General features: G+C 38.6%; 1 protein-coding gene across 15 annotated transcripts in view; it reads right to left on the bottom strand.

Moving 5' to 3' along the window:
• CEP192 (centrosomal protein 192) overlaps nucleotides 1–27057 on the bottom strand; it is a 156119-nt gene that overhangs the window by 35459 nt on the left and 93603 nt on the right. For all 15 annotated transcript variants that reach the window (XR_011996701.1, XR_011996700.1, XR_011996699.1 and 12 more), the window contains 13 exons: nucleotides 26346–26576; nucleotides 16270–16395; nucleotides 15935–16078; nucleotides 15748–15811; nucleotides 14980–15119; nucleotides 14792–14884; nucleotides 14141–14259; nucleotides 13074–13250; nucleotides 9034–9124; nucleotides 8705–8881; nucleotides 4234–4494; nucleotides 3872–3987; nucleotides 2261–2370 (listed from right to left, as the gene is read on the bottom strand). Coding sequence is in view for 12 of the 15 variants with exons in the window: in XM_072734846.1 (XP_072590947.1) it covers nucleotides 2261–2370; nucleotides 3872–3987; nucleotides 4234–4494; nucleotides 8705–8881; nucleotides 9034–9124; nucleotides 13074–13250; nucleotides 14141–14259; nucleotides 14792–14884; nucleotides 14980–15119; nucleotides 15748–15811; nucleotides 15935–16078; nucleotides 16270–16395; nucleotides 26346–26576 (1849 nt within the window). In the remaining 3 variants the exon portion in view is untranslated. The remainder of the gene's footprint in view (nucleotides 1–2260; nucleotides 2371–3871; nucleotides 3988–4233; nucleotides 4495–8704; nucleotides 8882–9033; nucleotides 9125–13073; nucleotides 13251–14140; nucleotides 14260–14791; nucleotides 14885–14979; nucleotides 15120–15747; nucleotides 15812–15934; nucleotides 16079–16269; nucleotides 16396–26345; nucleotides 26577–27057) is intronic.

The raw sequence follows: 27057 nt of genomic DNA on the forward strand, positions 1-27057 counted from the left end.
GATCTACTATACAAACCAATGCAACACAAAGTGGGAATGGTTCTTCCCTTCCTCTGGACAATAACTACACCATCTCAAGGAATCTAGTATTCTAGTGTCTCAAAGACCTACCTGAAGTCCCAACTCAACCCCATCTTAGATAGGTGGTCTTGATGGGTTACTTGAGCTCTTAGTTAGGTATGTCAACACAACCCTTAATATAACGCATTTCTTGAATTTCTGTACACGCAGCTCCCTTTCCTTGGAATATCCTTCCCCATGCTGGTCCCCAGCCTCTCTATCTTGTCAACTCCTCATTCTTCAAGATACCTCAAAAGTCATTTCATTTTAAATGGGGTACCCTTTTTCTGTATCCTCCAGATTCTTTTTTTTTTAATTCTCCAGATTCTTAAACACAGCTCATCATGGCCCTTTGCATATCCTACTTTAATCACTTGTCTTCCCCTTAGTCTGGAGGAACCTAAAGGGCAAGGACTGCATCCTTCACTTCTACAATCAATAAATGAAATGTTGCTGAATCATGCAACTGTGCGAACTCATCCTACCTACTTTTAATCACATTTTCAGGATTGTTGTCATGTGTTACTAAGTGCTTTCATCTACAAAGCATAATTCAGTTTAACTCCTTTATTTTGGGGGATCTTTCTTACGAAGAAGAGATAAAGAAGATAAAGCTGAGAGGAGATTAAGTGGCAAAGATGGGTCTTGAATTGTTTCAATTCCAAATCCAAGGTCTTTCCATACTCTGCTCCCTTAACACATTGCTGACAAGATCAATTTTCAAATCTTTTCACTATTTTTTTAAATTAATTTATTTATGACAGTTACAGAGAGAGAGAGAGAGAGAGAGAGAGAGAGGCAGAGACAAAGGCAGAGGGAGAAGCAGGCTCCATGCACCAGGAGCCCGATGTGGGACTCGATCCCGGGTCTCCAGGATCGCGCCCTGGGCCAAAGGCAGGTGCCAAACCGCTGCGCCACCCAGGGATCCTCTCTTTTCACTATTTTTAACTCACCCCTCCCTACTGTCCCTTTGAGCAGATGATCTAGCCTAATTACCAAAAAGATCATGAACTATTCTACATCACCTCTACATAGGCATAAATATCCTTTTATCATTTCATATTTTACAAGTTATAGATCTTTCACCATTAAAAAACGAGAAAACGAAAATGGGGGAAAAAAACACTACCACCTGAAATTCTACTACCAGAACATAACCATACCATATTTGGTGTGTATACTCCTGCAATTTTATCTATGTAGATGTATATAGACACATTAAATTATTTTTATCAGGAGATCTTAGTATGTAAACTTTAAAATAATTTTTATTAATGAAGAGCTTTCTCATGTCATTTACTATAGAATCATATCATTGCTTTAATTGCTTCAACATATTCTATTACATAATTAAACAATGCCTTATTCTTGGACATTTAGGTTACTTTTAACTTCTTTCTGTTATAAACAATACTGTGGTGAAAATCTGTCCATTTTTACATAATTTGTATGTCTCAATACATACTTTTTACATCAGTAATAAACACCATTAGATGCTTAAACAACTCAGCTCAAATAGAATTAAATATCTAGGTTGGAATTATTCCACTGCTGTCTTTTTTGGATTTTTATTTCCAACATTATATCCTCCATAAATTGTACAACAGACACAGAAATCTCAAACTGAGTTTGAGTCTGCAATCACTAAATCCTTTTTTTTTTTTTTTTAAGATTTTTATTTATTCATGAGAGACAGAGAGATAGAGATAGAGAGAGAGAGGCAGAGATACAGGCAGAGGGAGAAGCAGGCTCCATGCAGGGAGCCTGACGTGGGACTCGATCCGGGGTCTCCAGGATCATGCCCTGGGCTGAAGGCAGGCGCTAAACCGCTGAGCCACCAGGGCTGCTCCTGCAATCACTAAATCTTAAATAGTAATTTGAATTCAATAATGACCATTCTCCTCCTATTTATAAGTCTACCCAAAGAATAGGTGCCATAGTACGTGATAACATCTAACATTTACATAGCAAGGCTCTCTCATGTTATCTTCACAGTTCTGTATGGATGAGAAGTTAGATATTATAACTCTCATTTACGAAAAAGAAAACAATCTCAGTGACATCCAAAGTCATACAGCAGATGTGTGGCTCAACCTGATTCCATAATCTAAACTAATACTCATCTTCTTTATAACACATCCCTGGATCCAGATACATCTTCTGGGTCATTGGTAGTATTAAGACATGCTGAAATTCTTACCTTCAGTTACTAGTAACTCATCCTGAAATGTCTCAGCAAAATCAACGTTCTGCAGCACACTATGTTCTGGAAGCACTTGTTCTATAATCCCTGGTTTATGCAAAAGGGCTCTGCCAATAGAGGATTTTATTAAAAAATGATTTTACATAAATTAGATTTTCCTTAGTGTACGTGACAAATTTCACAAATAGCATGCATAATGCATTAGTATATAGATCTCATGTCTTAAATCCTAATATAGGTATTTTTAAAAGAAAATTTGTTTTGGAAATTTCCTTGAAAGTTATACATGGTAGCATAGTCATTGCTTTCAGTTAAATATGAACATCAAATGAGCTCCCTAATATAGAAGTAGACAGAAGAGTAAAATTAGATTCTCTTCAGGTCTTACATTTTCATTTGTAAGAATTTGATCATAGTTAGGAATTTGTCTCAAGGAAAAAAGAATATGCCAAGAACATAATATAAGTTAGATGTCAGAGAGAGACATTTAAATCGCCATATAACTATATTTACCTGACCCCTTCTAAAGAATCTTTGAGGTGAGAGAACTAAAATGTAAATTTCTAATACTCAGATGTCCACAAACCAAAGAAACCTCATTGCTATATACATGTGGCAAAGAGGTTTTTATGAGGGGGGGAAAGCCCAAACCTGGTCATCTAATTTCTCCAAATGTCTGTTTCCATATCTAAAATACTTAAGTGAGAAACAAAACCAGATTCAAAGTTGAGCTCTTTATATTGGGTCTATTCTAACATTATGTAGCAGCCTGTCATTCAAGTCTCTTTTTAAACGTCTCAACAACCCCTCACTCAACAGATCAAAAATAAAACAATTTCCTAAATTATGTATCAGAATAAAATATAGCAGAGCACAAAGGGTTAGAAGAAGGAAATGCTGGTATAAGTGTATAACCCTCCCCTACTAGGAGCTAATGAACACATGAAACGTTGTGAGCCTCACTCATTTTAGTATATTCAGGCCCTCTAGGCTAAGGCAACAAAATTTTATCATACAAGAACTCTGAATTCAACATATAAAAAAGTTACCTATGTTTAAATCACATCTAAATCTAAATGTCTAAGTTTGACAAGATTTTTGTATATTAAACGATATTTAGAGGTACCAAATTTCCTAGAAGCACATGCATCAAGCTAGCCAAATTAAACACCCTACACATTTCTAAATACAACTTGATCCTTTCAAATAATTCACAACATTCCCAGAAATACTACAAGTGAGTCAGGTGTGTTTATACACAAAATATTCTTTCAATAGTTCTTAAATCTTTTCTAAAATTGACCATCATTAGGAAGATGGTCCTATTATAAGAAGTCTGAGGTGCCTATTTGCATACAGGAAAAGAGGCACAATACAATACATATGTTTAGAAAAGAAGGCACATTACAAATATAGCAGATGAGTTTCCTACAGGCATTTCTTCCTCACATCATGTCGGACTACCAGCTATACAAATTTTATCAAGCTTTTCATCCACCAGTTCACTAATAAGTAGCTGACCATGTTCTATAACTTTCAAATTCCAAATCGTTTTTAAGCCTTCATTATTTCTACTGAACAGTTTCCCAAACCATCTAAATAACCTACCTTCGATACTGCTGCCTCGAAATTTCATCACCACCAAAGAAGTATATAGTTGACAGTTCTGTTGTGGTTGTGTAATTGTTCTTTCTGTCTAATGGATTATATATTATAGTAACATCCTGATGCCAAGAAAAAAAAATCAGGAGTGAATATTAAATATTTTCCTTGAGTCACTTCATTGTGAATTAACTCTAATATGAGCCTACACAATCAGTAGACATGGGTGCATATGACAGCACTTCTAAGATCAGGTAAGTATTTCCACCCCTTTATTACTTTCAAATACTATTTTTTAGCCATAAAATACATAATTCTTAATTTCACTTAAAAATGAGTTCGTATTTTTAGTGCTGAGACATACTTACTTCTCGTGTTTTTTCTTTGAGCACAAATTTATCTGGAAAAATCCTTAGTACTTTAGGATCCAGCAAAACTTTTTTCTGAGAATCCTTAAAACCTATTGCTTTAACAAAAGCTGCCCGAGAGCCGGTGTTATGAACAGAAAAAACAATTCTACTTTCTTTGCCAGGTATTAAGTCATTCACTGTTACCATGTAACTGTCAGATAACTTCTTAACATCTTCCAAAATAAGATTACTTGTTCCTCCATATCCAGACAAAGGTATCTAAAAGCAGAAAATATATACATCCAGAATTATTTTTATGTAAGCAGAAAGCAAAGATTAAATTATAGGCAAAACCCCCAAATATAATTAAAATTAAAATTATTATTTGTGTACGTTAGCTAGTAGTTACCCCACTTCCATTCCAGCATTATATTAAAGAACTTTAGAACAAAAACAAAGAGTTGCAAAATTATTTACCTTCCAATATGCTAAATTATTTCATTGTCATAAAAGCAAGCTTAGATGATAAAGGAATAAAAAAATTAGTATGGATAAACTTGCTTAGGAAGTGTTTAGGGTGAAACATACTGATATTTGTGATTTACTTTTAAATGCATAAAAAAAGAGATGAATGGTTGGATATGGGATAAAGTAAATATGGAATGTAAGTAGTAGAGTATGTGACGGTTCACCATACACAGTTCTTCCAACTTCCCAGTAATTCTCAATTTTGAAAATGAAATGTGTTGGTGAAAAAAACATCTATTATTCTATAATCCTATTAGCTTTTCATCTTCCAGAGTGAGAAAGAAGTGTGCTAGAGGGACCAAATAGAAGCCAAGAACTCAAACAGCTCTCAGAGGACAGAATCCTAGCCAGAGTGCAGACCGAAGGCAGGCGTTAGGTGCCAACCGGTGCTGTCTCTAAGCCAGGCTGCTTCCACAGGGGTCAGCACTACCCGGGAACAAGGATTCAGAAAATAAAGTCTATAAATAAAAATACAGGAAGATAGGTATGCTGCTGGGAAACAAACTTTCCATATCCTTTAGAACGTACTCCTTTAAGAGGAGCCTGGGTGGCTCAGTTGGTTAAGCATCCGACTCTTGATGAATTTGGCTCAGCTCATGATCTCAGGATCCTGGGATTGAGTTCCTCGGTCAGTGATGAGTCTGCTTGAGATTCTCTCTCTCTCTCTCCCCTGCTCCCTCCCAGCTCATGCATGCATGCTGTCTCTCTAAAATAAATAAGTCTTTAAAAAAAAGATAAAAAGGTATTCTTTTAAAAATGATCACTGCTAACTATTAAAATGTATTCCGGGGGCACCTGGGTGGCTCAGCTGGTTAAGCATCTACCTTTGGCTCAGGTCATGATACCAGGGTCCTGGGATTGAGCCCCACTGTCAGGCTCCTTGCTCTGTGGGGAGTCTCCTTCTCCCTCTACCCCAACCATTTCCTACCACTCATGTTCTCTCTCTCTCAAACAAATAAAATCTTTAAAACAAATAAAATGTGTTCCAAAGTATACCTTGCAAACTTGAAAATATCAACAGCTTATTCTGAGTTGTGTTATGCACTCAAAATAACATTTAAAAAATTAAATTTAGGGACCTCATAAATTGGTACTGGCTTGCCAAAATGAGTACAGATTGGTAGCATTTTAAAATGCTTCAGATCTGAAGCTCCTACAAATCCCTCCTCATTCAGAGTGAGCTCTTGGTAGTTTTGAAAGCCAAGTGTTTCTAATTTCTCTTCCCACAGAAACTTGCAGTAGATTTTACGTATGCAACTAGAAAATAATGGGAAAGTCAGCCTTTGAAAACACTCAACAGAAGTATTTTTCCTGTATTTTTCAAAGCCTAAGGAATCACAAATTAACTGCTGAGTAAATAGTTAAGAAAGAAAAAGTATGATTAAATAAAAAAAAAATCTGACCAAGGCTAATAGAATCCAAAGATTCAAGAGGAAAAACTACTGTTCCAGGGAAGGGTTTCTTAACCTCACACTATCGACACCCTGAGCTCTATCATTCCTTGTGGTGGGGCCAGCCTGCGCCTTACAGGGAGGTTAGCTACATCCCTGGCTTCTACTTATTAGGTGCCAGCAGCACCCTTTTCCTACCCTCAGTTACGACAACCAAAAATATGTCCACATATTGCCAAATGTCCCCTGGAGGGTAAAACAGCCTCTGGTTGAAAACTGCTGCTCCGCAGGACTGGAAAACAGAGGCAGGATGAACACTCAGAGCCCATGCAATAGATAAAAGTGAGCTTTGCTGCCAGGTAGTCTGAATGTGAACCCTGGACCACTTACTGCTGTGTGAGATGCACCACCATCCCAAGCATCTGTCTAGGTTTGTTTCCCTATGTGTAGAATAGAGACAGTGGAATGAACTAGGTAGTTCCTTTTAAAGATAAAGTGTGGTATTCCATGTAGTGACAATTAAGAGTAGGGCCTGGCATATACTCAGCATCCAATCAATATATTTTTATTACAGTCCCACAATGCTTTATGGTACACAAAGCATAATTTCACTTATTTCTCAGAACCAAACCAAGAAGATAAGTGAGTGAAGCATGAGCAAGTGGAGACTATCCAGAGTGAGTGTGAAGAACAGAAGCAAAGCTATTCCCAATCTCTTATCGCTACAGTGAAGTGCTCTTGCACCACTGTACCAGGTTCTTTATCTCCACAAAAATACATTAGTGCTGGTAGTCCAAGTCTTGTGAGACTTGGATAAAAGTCATATTCATCTGTGCACTTCAGGTCCCCATTTAGTCCACCTCTGAGAGAACAGGTGGCATTTACATAGGCAGGTCTCCCCCTAGGGTTCTGGTTTGTCTTAAGAGAACATCAGCCTGTACTTCTGTTGGGTGACTGTCAAATCAAATGGTCCTGCCCTAAACAATCAGGGAATTATTAGTTCTCCAGAAATTCTTTTTCTTTTTTTAGTTCTCCAGAAATTCTTAAGAACAATCTTAACATCTTGGCTAGTAAACATGAAACTTATAGAAATCTATTCAGGATAGTCCCTTCCAGTTCTCTCCACAAACCACTTGATTTCTTACTTGAAACCAGATCATCAGGGTATGTGGTACTTTGGCATTGTGTCCTCAACTCACACAAAAGACTGTTGTTCCTAGAGACAACGACTTACATCTTTTTCTTTTTCTTTTTAATTAAGTAAACCCATCCCCCAACATGGGGCTGAAACTCACAATCCTGAGATCAAGAGTCACCTGCTGTGTTGACTGAGCCAGCCAGCCCAACTACTTACATCTTTAAACAGCTTTGCCCACCACAGCTCATGTAGCCAAAGGAAGAGCTCCACAGAGAATATGTCAAGCTTCAGCAACAAAAAAAGCTATGTTTGCCATAAAGATGTACTAATTAATTAATTAATTAATTAGATTCTATTTATTTATTCATGAGAGACACACACACAGAGAGAGAGAGAGAGAGAGAGGCAGAGACACAGGCAGAGGGAGAAACAGGCTCCATGCAGGGAGTCCGATGTGGGACTTGATCCCGGGACTCCAGGACCAAGCCCTGAGCCAAAGGCAGATGCTCAACTGCTGAGCCACCCAGGCATCCCAGATGTACTGTTTTTTAAAACAACTGTCTGGTGGTTCCTGGGTGACTCAGTTGGTTAAGTGCCCAACTCTTGATTTTGGCTCAGGTCATGACCTCAGAGTCGTGAGATCAAGCCCCATGTCAGGATCCTCACTGGGTATGGAGCATGCTTAAGATTCTTTCTCCCTCCCCCTCTGCCATCACCCTGTTCACTCTTGTTTCTCTCTCAAAACAAAATAATTTCAAGCTTTTGGTACTGTTAATCTCGTAACTCATTGCATTCCCTCTTTGACACTAAAAATGGACCAAAATTTTAGTTCAGCCCCACAGCCAAAAACTGTGTAGCTTTAAGGTATGCACATTTATAGAATGTGTGTTTCATTTGATTATTCTTTTCTTTGTTTTTCTCAATGATTTACCACCTTTATTTCTCACTGCTCTGACTATATCTAAAGAAATGAGTTGAAATCCTTTCTAAAAATTACACTGGGAAGGAACAAAATATAAAAGCTCTTGTTTTTGTATCCCTAGTTCTGGAACAGTCTAGTAAATGGTGTCAGTGGGTATTTTACTGAATAGAGAAAGTACAATTTACTTGGAAAGTCAATATTCTTAAAGTTTGATCTGGATTTACCAAAAAGTGTGTTCCTGTAAAGTTGGGTACATTTCAAAATGCTCCAGCTGAAATGAAGCTTAGAGGCATGAGAGATGGTTTCCCACAAGAATAATATGGAGGTTACTTTTAGAACATTACACTTGTACAAAGCACATACGTACTCCCTAACTTATTTGTAAAGTGAGGCAAATATCTATTCTGACTTATAAAAAAGCAGAGTATACACAGTTTACCAATATTGAACTAATAATTATAACATGTCAGAAACTCCATGGGAGGAAAAAAAGCAATAAGATCATCTTACCGTGAACTTAATGCCTGGTTGCGATCGAATTCCCAGTTGTTTAATTTCTAGTTTAGCCAACATACAAGATAATCGAGTAGGTGCAAATAACACAGAGATGTGAACATCTTCTTTTGGACACATTCTAATCTCACAGTTACTGGTTAGTCGTTCTTCAGAACCAAAAGTGTGTTGAAGCTACAATTTAAAAACAATTACTGCATACAACATAGCAGGAGCACAAATACAACTACCATCAACCCAAACTTTCAAAGCTGAAGCACCACATGAGGGTCTGTGCATGTAAGTGGTCTGAAAGAAGATGAAACAGCACCACGTACTGTACAAACCTGAAAGCAGTCCTGGTCTTGTCCTCTAATGAGGAGTCGCAGATGCTGAGTTGTAGCTGTACAATTATTTCTTAAAGCCAGCTTCTGAAGCCTAGAAACAATTACACATTGTAAATGCAGTTTTCCCCCACGAACATTGCTACGAGTATAAAACCAAAGCCAATTATACTTGACTGCAATGTCAAGAGATGAACTGGATTATGCACGCCACTGTATTAGCAGCCCAGGAGGGGTCTCCACTGTCCTAGGATTCCACATTTTTGAAAACATCCTCACAACATATTCATCTTGTCAGAGAAATTCTGATTTAATCAGTCTCCTGTTATAGCTACTTAGCCGACCTTACTATTTATACTATCAAGTCTTACCTGTCTTGTTAAAGCAATCAATGAAAATCCAGAGTAACAAATTCATTAAATCACTGAGTCAACACCATGCTTAGCTTGAATTTCTAGTTTTCATGGGAACAAGGAATCCCTAGCACATTGCTTAGATTTTTTTGACTCTCAGTAGTCTGCACAAAGTAGTCTTTTAAAGAGTACACTGAATTAACCATACTTTTAGAAAGTTAGAATATGCAGCTAAAATAGACTTATGAATAATAGCTGGCTGCTGGTAAAAACAAAAAACAATCCTTCAATCTGAAAATTTAAAAATCCTCTCTTCATTGGGAGAATAGAAAATCATGAATAAATCTCCATTTTATTCAAATTTTGAACGATGGCAGTTAAATTATTTAAACTGTGGTCTATGCCTTGTCCACCCTGGGTTAAAGGAGAAGGTTGCTGTGCTTAACCTCAGAATAAAATCTAAGACCTTCAGTTATCAGCATACCTGAGAAAAGCATTCACAGGAACACAGGGTAAGACTCACTAAAAAAAAAAAAAAAGCTTTAAAAGCTTGTATTTATTTATTTATTTATTTATTTAGTTTTAAAGAAATTGGTTGTCATTTTCAAGTAGAAGAGTTATTAATTGGGGGGGGGGGGGCGCTCAGTTTCTAATTTTAAAAAGGAACTATACAGGCAGCCTGGGTGGATCAGTGGTTTAGCACCACCTTCAGCCCAGGGCGGGATCCTGGAGACCCGGGATGGAGTTCCACATCGGGCTTCCTGCATGGAGCCTGCTTCTCCCTCTGCCTGTGTCTCTGCCTCTCTCTCTCTCTGTTTCCCTCATGAATAAATAATAAATAAAATCTTAAAAAAAATTGTTTAAAAAATGGAACTATATAAAAAGGGTTAACTTTTTTATTATATAGGGTCCACACAAATTAATTAGAAAAACATACTAAATCCTAACCAACAAATAGTCAAAGTACATATGCAGACTTATGAGAGAGAAACTGGAATGAATGAATATATGGAAAAATGCTTCAAAAACATTTAAAAAATCCAAAAACATTGGAATGAAATACCATTTGGATAACTTACCCTTAGAAAATAAAATTTTAATTTATTAGTTATCATTTCTATCTTTACTGAGGCATAACGCATTACTTGATGAGAACACTGCCCCCCCCCCCCACATTATATATGAATTTTTTTCTCTTTACTCTCAAAGAAGAACTCATTTCAAATCTCCATTTTGCACTAAGCACCTTCTTCCACAAAGGCAGGCAGGGAGCAGCAAGTGCCACACGGAAGGGCACCAGCATCCCTCACCCTCTGTTTCTGCGTCCTCTTCCAGCACCCACTGGGTCACAGCCCGACTACCTCCTAGGACATTCCTAATGGACAGAAAATAGGAAGATCTCTTTCTAGGCAGACAGTGTACCACTTTATCATAAATTCTGCTGCAACATCTTTAAAGGAGTTGCAAAGATGACTGGGATGGGAAAAATAATTGTTCTGTGTAGGACACTATCACAGAGGTAAGGGGATTACAGAAACATAGGTTCATAGTCTAGCTAGGCAAGTGCTGCACTCAAAACTGTACATACATGTTTCCCATGGATCCATTGCCTTCAACAAACCCACTTTTAGCCATCATGGGGCGTAGAATCCACGGACTAAGGTATTATCCTTCTCACGTGACTGGCAAGCCCCTCCAGGCTGAGTTAAAATATCTAACCAACTATAAACAGGAGGCATGACAGCTCCTCAGGTCAATTCCCTGGGGTGGCACAGGGATTACACTTCCATCTGCTGGATTAGAAGGCAGCCATGAATCTTCACGAGGAACGCAAGTCAAGAAATAAAGGAGAACAGCATGACGGCCCCTCCCTCAGGAGAGGACAGGGGCAGGGGGGGAGGATATACCACTGACAAGTCCAGAAGTACGCACAAGATGGTGCCCCCATTTCCAACTTAACTCATGTAATTTCTTATTTAAAATAAAAGGGCAGGGAGGATGCCTCAGTGGCTTAGTGGCTGAGCATCTGCCTTCAGCTCAGGGCATGATCCTGGGCCTGGAAATCAAGTCCCACATTGGGCTCCCTGTGGGGGGAGACTGCTTCTCCCTCTATGTCTGTCTCTCTGTCTCTCATAAATAAAATCTTATAAAAATAAAAAGTTTAGCACACATTAATTTTGTTTCAGATGAACTGTAAGATTTCAGGATGTCATGGCATCTGGAGCAGCATCCCTACTCTATTAATAATTTGCTGCAAATGATTGAGGGCACAATACCTCAAACTCCCTGCCCTTCAGGATTTTTTGAAGATCTAGCTGAGAGAATGTTTACTGGGAGCTGCTTCAAGAGCACACACAGCCCACCATTTTTCTAGGTGCCTCAGCTGTCTCCATCAAACCACCACATGCTTCAGTACCCAGGAAATGCTGCGAGCTGAGTATTCACATGTGACACGTCCATGCTGGACTGAGCACCTCAAAGGGGAAGCATCCTGATGGGAGTATTTAATATGAAGTTGTTTTATTTTGAGATTCACTATATTGTATGGATCTCTCTCTAAAAGGACCGCTGGAAGAAGCATCTTTCTAAAGTATGTAGAAGGAACAGCTTATCCTCTCTCACACAGCAATGGTTTGTTCTTAAACTTCTGAACCCTAACTTATTTCAGGATGATGCGAGACGAGTCAGAACCCGGGAGAAGAGTTAGAACCCAGGACAAGACCCACCTCAAGGCAAGTGTACAGGGTCTGCAGGTGAGCCTTTGGGCACTACCTATGGTGCTGATGTCCCTTTTCCCCACAGCAGTTAGCCCTCAACTGTTTTTATCTTACTGTGTCTTTTTGAAAGTTAATTTTGGAACAAGACAGGATACAGATGACTACATGAATAGTTAAGCAGATGTATGACCTCTGTAAAGTAAGGAGGTTCAATTAGATCCTTTTTGCACAGACAAAACTATAATTTTAAAGAAGTACCCTATAGTATAGATTCAGCCAGGAGGTTCTTATCTCTCAGGGACCACAGAAATGTATTGATAAAACATTCAGGTCATATACAAAAATGCAAAAATGCAAAATATGAAAGGAGACACTGAGGTTTAATAATTACTAGGTTATTAATTAGTATATTTGAGGTTGATAAAAATTTAGCTATATTGCTAAGCTTACGAAGGGAAAAAATATTGTACTATACATTATAGGTCAATCTACTCAGAGTTCATATTCAAAATGTATGATCAAAACACATATAAAAATAAGATTCCAGATGTAATTCACATTAAACAGGACAAAATATATCTGCTCTGTTAAATATGTCTTATACTCTTTAAAATACAAAGTATTCACTAGTGACTTTGTAAACTCCTTTAGCAGAATGCAAGGTTTTCGAGTATTTTTTCTTCCTACCCTTCCATAGGGCTTTCCAGAGAAGGAAGGAAGAAACTCTTAATTGCCTGAACTTGGTAATCAGCAGAGAAAAAAAGCTTAAGAAAGTGGAAACTTAGTTTTTTGGAGTGCAGAGGTGAAAATTTTAATTAAAACATCTGCATTCATGATCGGAAGATTAAGGAACATAAGACAGCCTTATTTCAACTCTAAAAACATAACATGGTCATAATTACCAAAGCAGAGAATAACGCTATGGGAAGACAGCAGAATCTTCACATTCAGAAGCTGCTACATGCATACTTACTGTGTTCTACCAAGAGGAACACCTCCCCAGGCCAGAAACTGCTTGTTGGACAAAATCGATGGAACATCTGAGCAGCAAGAGCCAGGTGTCAGAGGTTTATTTCCTGAAGAAACGACTTCACCTTTTAATACCACTTCATATTGAGGTCCAAAGGGCTGCACGAATATTTTCAAGATCCTAACAAAGAAAACCATCTAAATTTAACGTCCAAAGTTCACTTCTATTGGCATCTATTCCCCACAAGCTTCCTTTGTCTCAAGAGATTGGACTGAGTGCTGAGAAAACAATTACATTCCCACCCTTACAGCTTATATTCCAGAGAAGAATACAGACAAGGAAAGAGACGATCATAATACCATCTACATAATGGGAGCGGGCAAGTTCAGAGGGCCACAGGAATATTAGCAACTACTCTTTATGAGGAATTTGGGAAGAGCCGAGGAAAGCTTCCCAGATGAGAGAATTAACTCGGTGAAGTTGCAGGCATGTGCACCAGGCAAAAGTAGTCACATCTGTGCAAGCTAGCCCCTCTCTGTAAGATCATGTAACAGACTGAGCACACTAGGGTATCTATAACCCATGTGGAGGCCAGACCACATATGTCTCAGGAGAGCATGCTTCTAAGCTCTGTTTACCAAGCAAGTTCAAATACTAATGACGATGGTGCTCTGATCACTGCCAGGTAATACTCACTGAGGATCTGGGCACCAAAATGTCACAAGCTTGGAGAAGGGATGGGAGTAAGGCAAGTGTCTTTAACAACTAGCGATGGTTTCCTTGGAGAGCGAGGAAAAGTTCATGAGAAACATTAAGACTGATGTTTTATTATTTACTTTTGTCAGAATATTCTTGAAAATAGTAATTTCTTCATTTCTAGTCAGCTGGTTTAAAAGGAGAGTTTTAGTAAACAAAAAAGAAAATCTGAGGCTAAAAGAGGTTAAACGGAGCTACATTATTAGGTGAGAGAAAACATGTACTCATTCAGGCTGTGGAATGAAGCACAGGTCTATAAGCAGCTGTTTTGAGCAAAAAGTTAAAGCTTGCCATTATAAATAATTTTATATTACCTTTCCTCATAGGTCTTGGGGTCCTCTGGAGTAAATGTAACTGTAACTTCTCGTTCTTCTCCAGTTTTAAGGAATAGATTCTCTGGATCCACTGAAAAGTGACTTCCTTGATCTGGAATCTAAATATTTACACAATTATTACTAAATGCCAACTTCTGCAAAAAGGGCTTCTAGTCCGCTCCTCCCGTTCTTCACTTACTCTGACAGGTGACTTTTCCCTTGTGCCTGTCACTGCCCTGCCTCGTCTTACTCTCCTGGAAAGGGCACTTCCTCTTCCATAACAAACTTCATCTCCCACCCTACTCCTAATATCCTTTAGCTCACCCACATGTCTCAGAAATAATGTCTCCGTACGTGATCACTCTCCTCCAATTCTACCTGTCTATAGGATAACACACACAGATTCCGGGAACTAATCTAAGAACTTGGTTTTTACTTGTAAAACATCAGATGTCAAAGTTCAAGTGCCCTACCATCTATTTCATACTAGTTTAACCACCAGCTTTTAAAGCCCACACACAGGTTCTTGCATTTGACCCCCATGGCACTCTGCCAAGGTGGCAGCTGAGCAACCTCCACAATATGAGGATATACTTCCATTTCACAGTCTAAGGAAATACCATGTCATAGCATTCTGACAGAAATTCTTACCCTGATATCCAAGTAAACGTCAATATTCCCTGCATTTTTCAAAGGTAAGTGCTGCTTTGTTGAGGAAGCCACACTGGCAAGCAAGTGCATAGTCTAGAGGATGGGGTAAAACCGACATTTAAAATAATATCACAACAAGAATGAAATCAACCTTAACATAAAATCATGGCAAAGAGAAGTATGGATACCTGTAAGTCTTTTGGAGCATGTATCCTAGCTATTCCTGTTCTTGCTTGGAGACGAACACTTTTAATGACTGGTGTAGGGTTTGGGCTATCAACTTCTATATCCACTCTTGCCAAGAACTCTTCTGCTGAGTCCAAGATCTCTGTAAAAGTTTATTCTTTTAGTTACAGACCTGAGAGTTGTTCAATTCTTTTTTTTTTTTTTTTTTTTTTTTAGTTTTATTTATTTATCCATGAGAGACAGAAAGAGAGAGACGGAGACACAGGCAGAGAGAGAAGCACACTCCCTGCTGGGAGCCCCATGTGGGACTCAATCCCAAGATCTAGGGATCATGACCTGAACTGAAGGCAGATATTCAACCTCTGAGTCATCCAGGTGCCTGAGAGTTATTCAGTTCTAAATGCCTCATGTGGTCCAGCACTATGCCTTCAGGGGTCATAAGAAATCCTAAGCAAGATGACTTTTTAATGAATTCAAAGAGGAAACAAATGAGTAGAGGGGAAGGAGAAAAAGAAAATATCCAATTGGTAGATGTGACAAAATCAGTGAACAGAAAAGATCCCAACAGGTCTTCAGCAGTACTTGCTGGGGTTACCTACACAGGAGTTTGACCCAAAACAGCATGGTCTCTGCCCCATCTTTAAAACAACATAAAATATTTGACAAATTACTCAAAGTATTCACATTTACTGATGGAGGAACTACTCCTCAATTTTGTGGCTTATTTATCTACAAAGTAAAGCAATTTCCAAAAAATATACACATGCTACCTGAAGAAGTGATCCGTTTCTTTGGACTATGGAAAAGAACCCAAATTATCAGAAACTCTGGATCCTGTAAAACAAAATAAAATAAATTTACACTAGCATTAAGATTTAAACCTTAATGAAAGGTAAGTTGTTCGGAAACTTAACTTCCTCTTTAAATCTAAGGTAGTTCTTTAATCCCCCATCTTACCTGTCCATCATAACTAGCAGGCATCACGTGGTTGACCACAGAAGGAGCTGCAAGCTGAGCAATCACATCGGCATATGGAGTCTCTTTCCAAGAGGCATGGATGGGTGCCTTGGAAAATGTGAAGCAGCGCCAGGCTACAGCATTCTGTTCAGAAATCGAGAATCAGTTTCAATAAAGCCACTAGGCCAATGTTGGTGTGATGTTAAATTTGTGGACAGAATCCTTAAAAAAAATTTATTTCCACAAGAAAAATTAATCAAGAATGATATTAGCGGTGTCTACAATTCCAAATCAATGTGCTCTGTAAAGTTTTCTTACTGTATGTTAGTACTTACAGCATTAATAACAAGTCTGATTGGCACAGTGGCATGAGTCTTGTTTATCAATTTTAATGGCAGAGCTTTCCAGCTTCCGTAAGTCAAGTCACCAAAATCAAGAACATCTTTCTTTTCTGTATCTACCTAATTATGAAAAAAAAGACCGGTTTCTAAAAAGCAATGTATTAATAAACTTCACAGCTTATATTCTTATCACCACTCTTTACAGCCACAAATAGTTGTCATGAAATGTGAACTTATCTAAGTTTCCCTAGGCAATTTTACAACTGCTATTTTCTACAAAAATAATGTTAAATTCTTTGTTTTTTGAGGTAGTCCTTGTACCCAGATATATACTATACGACAAAGCAATATATTTGTTGTTGCTACTTTGAAAAGACTGTTAGATATTAAGAAAGACCATTTTATAACATATATAAGCTTCCCTTCATTGAGCTATGAGCTCTATTATACAATTTTAACTTTTCAATTCCCTTCAAAATGTACATTGGCATTTTCAGATTAAGTCCAAATTTCTGACAAAACTGAAAGTGTTTAAAATATATATCAAAACAGACATCAAAATTTAGAATGAGGGCCAGTCATCACAGCAGGTGACTTCTTTAAACACTGGAGAACAACTTAACACAGACCCTCATACCCATACATGTAGAAATGTTGGATAATATTTAAAATATACATACATTTCTTTAGCCTGGTTGAATTTAAAAGGAAGTAAAAAACAGACTGGCAAATGGGAGCCGACTTCCATGGTGGACCATGAAGGTCTGATCAATCCACTCCCAAGGTAGTTGAGTTTCAACACCTGCCTGAGAACAGATGGCAGGACCCTGAGCTTGACGGGAGCAGGGCAAGGCTTTGGAATGGAATTTAAACTCCCAATGTCAAATGCAGAAATTCAAAGAAGTGCCCTTTTTATGAAAAGGGACCTGGAAAAACTGTTTCCATGGCTGAGGAGATAACAGGGAAGATTGTCCGGAGATCATTTTGCAAGAAAGTAAAACCTCAAGCCTATACCACATGAGGCATGGGAACTCCAAGTTGGAAATCACTGAGGGGGAGGTGGGGCAAGATGGCAGAAGAATAAGGGGTCCTCAACTCACCTGGTCCCACCAACTTACCTAGGAAACTTTCAAAACATCCCGGACACCTACAAATCCGACCTGACATTTAAGGAGAGAACAGCTGGAACACTACAGAGAGAAGAGTTTTCGTTTCTAATAAGGTAGGAAGGCAGAAAAAAATAAAGAATCAAGTGGGGGAAGGGCCCCACGAGGAGCTGGGCTAAAGCAGAGCAGCAACAGCCTCTGGGCCAGGAAAGCCCAGCCTCAGGGAAGTGGGAACTTTAAAATTCCGCACCAGAGTTTTCTGGAACAGAAAACTGCTCAGCAGGGAAATTGGGCAGAATCGCAGAGGGCAGTGAAGCCTCTAGATTCCCGGAGTCACTAGTAGAGGAGGGGCACCCCGGGGAGAGCACACCGCAAAACCCGGTGATCTCCACAAAGGGCTGGAGCACCACAGGCCTCACCGCATTTGGGAGAAGCCAGTCGGTTACAGGGATAGATCCAGATGGAGGTGGCTGAGCCCCATTCCCTTTGGGAGAGGTGGTCCTTGGGAGCACGGTTCTTTAGGGTCTTTGGCCTTTTATTTTTTACTACTTTGTTTTAGAATTTGTTTGTCACTTTAGTGGTCTTTTTGTTTTATTTTCTTCTGATCTTTTTCATTTTCTGGTCTCTGACCTCATCAGAATCATCCAGAGTGGAATTCACTTAGGTTGTGGCTGATACTTTTGACTAATCCTACTCATATAGCCACTCTGCACTGGAAAAAATGAGTAGAAGGAAGAATTCACTACAAAAGAATGAATCAGAAACAGTACTCTCTGCCAAGAGTTACAGAATATGGATTTTATTCCATGTCATAAAGCCAATACAGAAGCACAATTTTAAAGCTACTGGGGACTCTGGAAAAAAGCATAAAGGACTCTAGAGACTTCGTTACCGCAGAATTGAGATCTAATAAGGCTGAAATTAAAAATCAATTAAATGAGATGCAATCCAAACTGGAGGTCCTAAACTGCAAGGGTTAATGAAGCAGAAGAAAGAGTGACTGACATAGAGGGCAAGTTGATGGAAAGGAAGGAAGCTGAGGAAAAAAAAAAATTAAGAGCCCATGAGGAAAGGCTTAGGGAAATAAATGATAGCCTCAGAAAGAAGAATATACATCTAATTGTGATTCCAGAAGAGGCCTAAAGGGAGAGAGGGCCACAAAGTATATTTGAACAAATCATAGCTGAGAACTTCCCAAGTCTGAGGAAGGATACAGGCATTCAGATCCAAGATGGAGAAGAGACCCCCACCACCAAAAAAAAAAAAAAAAAAAAAAAAAAAAATCAATAAAAACCGTTGAACACTTCAACATTTAATAGTGAAACTTGCAAATTCCAAAGATAAAGAGAAAATTCTTAAAGCAGCTCGAGACAAGAAATTCTTAATTTATATGGGGGGAAATACCAGATTAACAGCAGATCTCTCCACAGAGACCTGGCAGGCCAGATGGGGCTGGCATGATCTATTTGGGGTACTAAATGAGAAAAACATGCCACCAAGGATACTTTATCCAGCAAGGCTAAAGAGCTTCCAGGATAGGCAGAAACTGAAAGAACATGTGACCAGCAAACCAGCTCTGCAAGAAATATTAAGGGGAACCCTGTAAAAGAAAAAGAGGGAGCCCAAAGAAACAGTCCACAAAAACAGGGACTGAACAAGTATTAAGATGACATGAAATTCACATCTTTCAATAATTACTCTGAATGTGAATGGGCTAAATGATCCCATCAAAAGACGCAGGGTTTCAAACTGGATAAAAAAGCAAGACCCATCTATTTGTTGTCTACAAGAGACTCATTTAAGACCTAAGGACACCTCCCGCCTGAAAATGAAGGGGTGGAAAACCATTTACCATTCAAATGGTCCTCAAAAGTAAGCTTGGGTAGCAATCCTTACATCAGATAAATTAGTTTATCCCAAAGGCTGTAGTAAGAGATGAAGAGGAACACTATATCATACTTGAAAGGCCTATCAAACAAGAAGACCTAAAAATCATGAATATTTATGCCCCCAATGTGGGAGCTGCCAAGTATATCAATTAATAACCAAAGTAAAAACACATTTAGATAATAATACACTAATAGTAGGAGACTTCAACATAGCACTTTCTGCAAATGACAGATCTAAGCACAACATCACAAAAGAAACAAGGGGCTTAAATTATACACTGGACCCAGATGGATTTCACAGATACATACAGAACTTTCCATACACATTCTTCTCCAGCACGAGTGGAACTTTCCCCAGGATAGAAAACATACTGGGTCACAAATCAGGTCTCAACTGATACCAAAAGATTGGGATTGTCCCCTGCATATTTTCAGACCATAATGCTTTGAAACTTGAACTCAATCACAAGAAGAAATTTGGAAGAAACTCAAACACATGGAAGTTAAAGAGCATCCTGCTAAAAGATGAATGGGTCAACCGGAAATTTGAGAAGAATTAAAAAGATTCATGGAAACTAATGAAAATGAAGATACAGCTGTTCAAAATCTTTGGGATACAGAAAAAGCAGTTCTAAGAGGGAAATACATCACAATACGCTTGTATTGTAATCCCTCAAAAAATTGGAAAAGACTCAAATACACAAACTAGTAAGCTTGCGCCTAAAGGAACTGGAGAAAGAACAGCAAGTAAAACCTACACCAGAAAATAAATAAATTAATTAATTAAAATTAAAATTAAAATTAAGAAAAACCTACACCAGGCAGAAGAAGGAAGATAATGATTTGAGTAGAACTCCATGAAATAGAGACCAGAAGAACTGTAGAACAGATCAACAAAGCTGGAATTGGTTCTTTAAAAGAATTAATAAGATAGATAAATCATTAGCCAGCCTTATTAAAAAGAAAAAAGACTCAAATTAATAAAACCACAAATGAAAGAGGAGAGATTACAACCAATACCAAGGAAATACAAACGATTTAAAAAACGTATTATGTGCAGCAATATGCCAACAAATTAGGCAATCTGGAAGAAATGGACCCATTTCTGGAAAACCACAAATTACCAAAACTGGAACAGGAAGAAATAAAAAACCTGAACAGGCCAATAACCAGCAAGGCAATTGAAGCAGTCATCAAAAACCTCCCAAGACACAAAAATCCAGGGCCAGATGGCTTCCCAGGGGAATTCTATCATAGGTTTCAAGAAGAAATAATACCTATTCTACTAAAGCTGTTTTGAAGGATAGAAACGGCCATAATACTTCCAAACTCGTTTTATGAGGCCAGCATCACCTTAATTTCAAAACCAGACAAAGACTCCACCAAAAAGGAGAATTATAGACCAATACCCCTTATGAACATGGATGCAAAAATTCTCACTAAGATACTAGCCAACAGGACCCAACAATACATTAAGAAGATTATTTACCATGACCAAGTGGGATTTATCCCCGGGATGCAAGGTTGGTTCAACCCTTGTAAAACAAACGACGTGATAGATCACATCAATAAGAGAAAAAACAAGAACCATATGATCCTCTCAATAGATGCAGAAAAAGCATTTGACAAAATACAGCATCTATTCCTGACCAAAACTCTTCAGAGTGTAGGGATACAGGGACTTTCCTCAGAATCTTAAAAGCCATCTATGAAAAGTCCAGAGTGAGTATCATACTCAATGGAGAAACACTGCGAGCCTTTCCCCTAAGATCAGGAACATGACAGAGATGTCCACTCTCACCACGGTTATTCAACAAGGTCCTAGAAGTCCTAGCCTCAGCAATCAGACAACAAAGAGAAATAAAAGACATTCAAATTGGCCAAGAAGTCAAACTCTCTCTCTTCGCAGATGACATGATACCGTACATAGAAAACCCAGAAGACCCCACCCCAAGATTGCTAGAACTCATACAGCAATTCGGCAAAGTGGCAGGATACAAAATCAATGCCCAGAAATCAGTGGCATATCTATACACTAACAATGAGATTGAAGAAAGAGAAATTAAGGGAGTCAGTCCCATTTACAATTGCACCCAAAAGCATAAGATACCCAGGAATAAACCTAACCAAAGAGGTAAGGGATCTGTACCCTAAAAACTACAGAAGACTTCTGAAAGAAATTGAGTAAGACACAAAGAAATGGAAAAACATTCCATGCCTATGGAATGGAAGAATATTCTGAAAATGTCTATGCTACCCAGGGCAATTTCCATGTTCAATTAAATCCCTATCAAAATACCATAGACTTTCTTCCCAGAGTTGGAACAAATTATCTTAAGATTTGTGTGGAATCAGAAAAGACCCCGAATAGCCAGGGGAATATTGAAAAGAAAACCAGAGCTGGGGGGCATCACAATGCCAGACTTCAACCTGTACTACAAAGTTGTGATCTTCAAGACAGTGTGGTACTGTCACAAAAACAGACACACAAATCAATGGAACAGAAGTGAGAACCCAGAAATGGGCCCCCAACTCTATGGTCAACTAATATTCAACAAAGCAGGAAAGACTATCCACTGGAAAAAGGACAGTCTCTTCAATAAATGGTGCTGGGAAAATTGGACATCCACATGCAGAAGAATGAAACTAGACCATTCTCTTATACCAGACACAAAGAGAAACTCAAAATGGATGAAAGATCTAAATGTAAGACAAGAATCCATCAAAATCCTAGAGGAGAACACAGGCAACACTCTTTTTGAACTTGGCCACAGCAACTTCTTGCAAGACACATCTAGGAATGCAAGGGAAACAAAAGCAAAAATGAACTATTGGGACTTAATCAAGATAAAAAGCTTCTGCACAGCAAAAGAAACAGTCAACAAAACTAAAAGCCTACAGATATTTGCAAATGACATAGCAGATAAAGGGCTGGTATCCAACATCTATAAAGGACTTCTTAAACTCAACACCCAAGAAACAAAAAATCCAATCATGAAATGGGCAGAAGACATGAACAGAAATTTCTTCAAAGAAGACATTCACATGGACAACAAGCATATGAGAAAATGCGCCACATCACTTGCCATCAGGGAAATACAAATGAAAACCACAATAAGATACCACTTCACACCAGTGAGAATGGGGAAAATTAACAAGGCAGGAAACCACAAATGTTGGAGAGGATGTGGAGAAGGGGAACCCTCTTGCACCGTTGGTGGGAATGCACGCTGGTACAGCCATCCTGGAAAGCAATGTGAAGGTTACTCAAGAGTTAATACTAGAGCTACCCTACGACCCAGCAATTGCACTCCTGGGGATTTACCCCAAAGATATAGATGCAGGACACCTGCACCCTAATGTTTATAGCAGCAATGTCCACAATAGCCAAACTGTAGAAGGAGCCTCGGTGTCCATCGACAGATGAATGGATAAGGAAGATGTGGTCTATATGTACAATGGAATATTACTCAGCCATCAGAAAGGATGAATACCCACTATTTGCCTCAACGTGGATTTAACTGGAGGGTATTATGCTGAGTGAAATAAGTCAATTGGAGAAGGACAATCATCATATGGTTTCACTCATACGGGGAATATAAGAAACAGTGAGACAGATTATAAGGGAAAGGAGGGAAATTGAGAGGGGAAAATAGAGAGGGTGACAAACCATGAGAGATTCCTAACTCTGGGAAACGAACAAAGGGTAGTGGAACGGGAGGTGGGCAGTGGGTTGGGGTGACGGGCACTGAGGAGGGAGTAGTTGGTGTTCTAGTATATGTTGGGAAATTGAACTTCAATAAAATAATAAAAAAGGAAGGAAAGAAAATCACTGAGACCTTTAGTACCCACCAAAGTTATACAAACCGCTCTACAGACACTTCAAAAAACGAAGACATGTGGGATTTCTATAGTAATGAGCAGCCTCCATGAGGTGAACTCACATTTTAAAAATTTAAATATCAATTCAAAAATTAGAACTAAAAAAAAAAAAAAAAAAAACCTAAAAAAATAGAACTACATGAAGAAAGTAATCGGGAAGACCTGGCAAAACTAGCAGAAGAATCAGCACCTGCGGAACTACAAATAATCTGAATTGTAAGTATATTTTAAATACAGATAATAGAGTCTATTAAAAAGATAAAAACAGAAGATTCAAGACACAATGTTGAGCACAAAAAGAATATAATGAGCTTGATCAGTCTGTTAAAAAAAGTTGAATGTTGGGATTTTAAAACCATTTAAAAAGAATATAATGAGCTTGATCAGTCTGTTAAAAAAAGTTGAATGTTGGGATTTTAAAACCATTTAAAAAGAATATAATGAGCTTGATCAGTCTGTTAAAAAAAGTTCAATGTTGGGATTTTAAAACCATTTGGGACTAAAATATTAATGAAAGATATTACAGAAAGAAAAGATCAGCATTAAAATAACTGTAGGTTTTTGTGTTGTTTGGGCTAGAACAGAGCTGTTAATTAATTTTAGACTGAATAACCAGTTTCAATAAAAAGGGAACAGAAATGTGTAACTTCGAAACTAATACAGATGGAAAGAAAGATGAAAGAGAACTGCTATTTTAAAAAGGAATGATTTCGGGGATCCCTGGTGGCTCAGTGGTTTAGCATCTGTCTTTGGCCCAGAGTGCGATCCTGTAGTCTCGGGATTGAGTCATGCGTCAGGCTCCCGGCATGGAGCCTGCTTCTCCCTCTGCCTGTGTCTCTGCCCCTCTCTCTCTCTCTCTTTTTCTATGTCTATCATGAATGAATGAATGAATGAATGAATGAATGAAGAAATATTTAAAAACATAAAATAAATGGAATGATTTCACTTAGAAGATAAAAATGATCTAGAGTCTAAATACACAAAACCTCAGATCTCAGAATACCCAAGACAAACATCAATAGAATTATAAGGAGAAACAGACAAATCCACAAACACATCGCTCAGAGGCCAAAAGAGTAAGTACACAGAAATATTAATAATGATATAGAAGACTGGAACCACACAGTACCAAATCAGAGCTAAGGACATATGAAAGAATTCTGCACTCAGAAGCCTTTCTTTTCAAGCACACAAATACTAACATAAATCCAACACATACTATGCCATGTAATCTCTCTCCTCCCCCCCAACCCATATTCTGACTCCAATGTGGGGAGTGTGAAGAGGAGAGGCAGCTGCAACATCCCTAAAAAATTTGTAAACTATGAATGTACTTTTGGGGTACCTGGGTCGTTCCGACAGTTAAGTGTCCAACTCTTGGTTTCAGCTCAAGTCATGATCTCCAGGTTGTAAGATCAAGCACCATGTCAGGCTCTGCACTCAGCACAGAATCTGCCTGAGATTCTCTCCCTCTTCCTTTGCCCCTGCCTCCACTCATGCAAACGTGCTCTTTCTCAAAATAAAATCTCAAAAAAATACCTCAAACTATAAATATACTTTAAAACATGTAACGATCCAATTTCCACTAGAGACAATCCATAATGTCTTCCTTGGCCAGACTTAATACATACATCTTTAACAATATGGATGAAACCGCTGACTATATTCACTGGTCTTGGTACACATATATGTAATATGTAATACAATATTTCAAAAACCATATACATTTAGAAGTATTGCTATTTCCACCTTCTGTCCAAAAACAGTTCAGCAACTATTACTTGAGCCCCTACTATGTGCCAAGCACTATTCTGGAAGGGAACAAAAGAGACACATGTCCTGATCCCCAAACAGCTAACACTCTAATGGGGGCAAGGAGGATCAGACAATAAACAGGTAAGTATTTAGTATATCACCACTGAAAATGCTAAGCAGAGAAGTAAAGCGAGCCAAAGGGAGGAGGTAAGTGTGTGGGGATGAGGGGCCAGAGGGGAACTGCCATTCTATCAACAGTATGAGGTGATATCTAGAAAAAGTGAGAGAGTGTATGGGAGAAGTACTCCAGGGAGAAAACAACTGTACTCAAACTCTGGAAGATCAACACTGGTGACTTCATCACTCGAGACAAAGCTTAGTCCTCATGTCCATCCAAATTGACATGACAACACTTTTTAAAATCCCTATATGAGGGGATCCCTGGGTGGCGCAGCGGTTCGGCGCCTGCCTTTGGCCCAGGGCGTGATCCTGGAGACCCGGGATCGAATCCCACATCGGGCTCCCGGTGCGTGGAGCCTGCTTCTCCGTCTGCCTGTGTCTCTGCCTCTCTCTCTCTCTCTCTGACTATCATAAATAAATAAATAATAATAATAAAAAAAATTTAAAATCCCTATATGATGTGATTCACTGAACATTCCAAGTTAGGACATGCATTCATGTAATATAGGGCAGCTGTTCTTATTTTCTCTATATACATATATTCAAGATTTTTCCCTACCTAACCACTTACGGTGTTGTTTCTTAAAGTGATATTTAAAAGGCTAATACGGGGCACCTGGCTGGCTCAGTCGCTGGAGCAGGTAACTTGATCTCAGGTGTTGTGAATCTGAGCCCCAAATTGGTTACAGAGATTACTTAAATAAATCTTTAAACAAAATAAAAAATTAAAAATAAAAGCTAACACAGAACATCTAATGTTTACATATAGCATGAGGGATATCACTGGTTACATTTCTTAGTCTCCTTTAAAACAAATAACCCAGGACGCCTGGATGGCTCAGCAGTTGAGCATCTGCCTTTAGCTCAGGGCTTGATCCCGGGGTCCTGGGACTGTGTCCCACATTGGGCTTCCTGCATGGAGCCTGCTCTTCCCTCTGCCTCTTTCTTTCTCTCTCTCATGAATAAATAAAATCTTAAAAAAAAAAAAAAGTTAAAAAATAAAATAAAATAACCCAGTATGTCTAGTGACTTTTCAGAATACTCCAAACTAATACATCTAGCAAGTATATTTTGTTTCTGTAAAATAAATAATTTTAAATTCTAAAATAAGAAGATATTAAGAACCAATGGTTAGCTTGAAAATAATATTGTGGTGGTATTTACCCACATATTCAAATTTCCCAAATATTACTTCTAAGATTTAAACAGCCATCATTCAAATGCCAGGTATGACAGAGATCTGCTTACAAGTGGTTACCTCGATCACAGGGGTCTCCGCAACAGCCGTGAGAATGACTCGGCTTGCCAAGGCTTCTGCTTGTGCTATGGTCTCAGCATCTGCTGAAAATGGCCAAGAAGCAACACTGAATATACATCTGAAAATCCCAGAATCAGATGGTATGAAAAGTACTTTAATCTCTTCCGTGGCATGAGGTCTTATGATGACTTTATTCTTGAAGACTAAGCAAGGATATGCTGAAAGATCCACCTTTAAAAAAAAAGAGCCACACAGTTCATAAAGAAATGGCTTCACAAGGAGAATCAAGAATTAGAATCGAGTTTAAGATCCCTTTTTCCCCCAGTCACTCAAATTACCAAATCCGAAAATTTATGACCTCTTCCAAAATATCCAAGTCCTGTAACTCATTATCTGTAAAGCACAATTAGCTAAAATCATGAAGTCTTAGGAAGATGAGTTGAATGTGTTCCCTCATCTGTTTCAAAGTAAACACAAGGTCTATACCCTCACTTACACTGCAAAAGCTCCTGGAAACAGCAGTACTCCAGGCCCCACACATCATCCAGAGCTGGTGTCTGCAGCTGTACAATCAGGGGGATTAGACTGACCTCCGAGGTTTTCATCAGGCCTCTAAGGGCATGATTACAACTTGCTGCAAACCCTCCCTCCTCACTGTACACAAGAGCATTCTTTCTGCCCACACTCAGAGGCAACACTAATTCTTAGACAC

This window comes from Vulpes vulpes, chromosome 13, assembly GCF_048418805.1.
Source record: "Vulpes vulpes isolate BD-2025 chromosome 13, VulVul3, whole genome shotgun sequence".
NCBI classification, from domain to species: Eukaryota; Metazoa; Chordata; class Mammalia; order Carnivora; family Canidae; genus Vulpes; species Vulpes vulpes.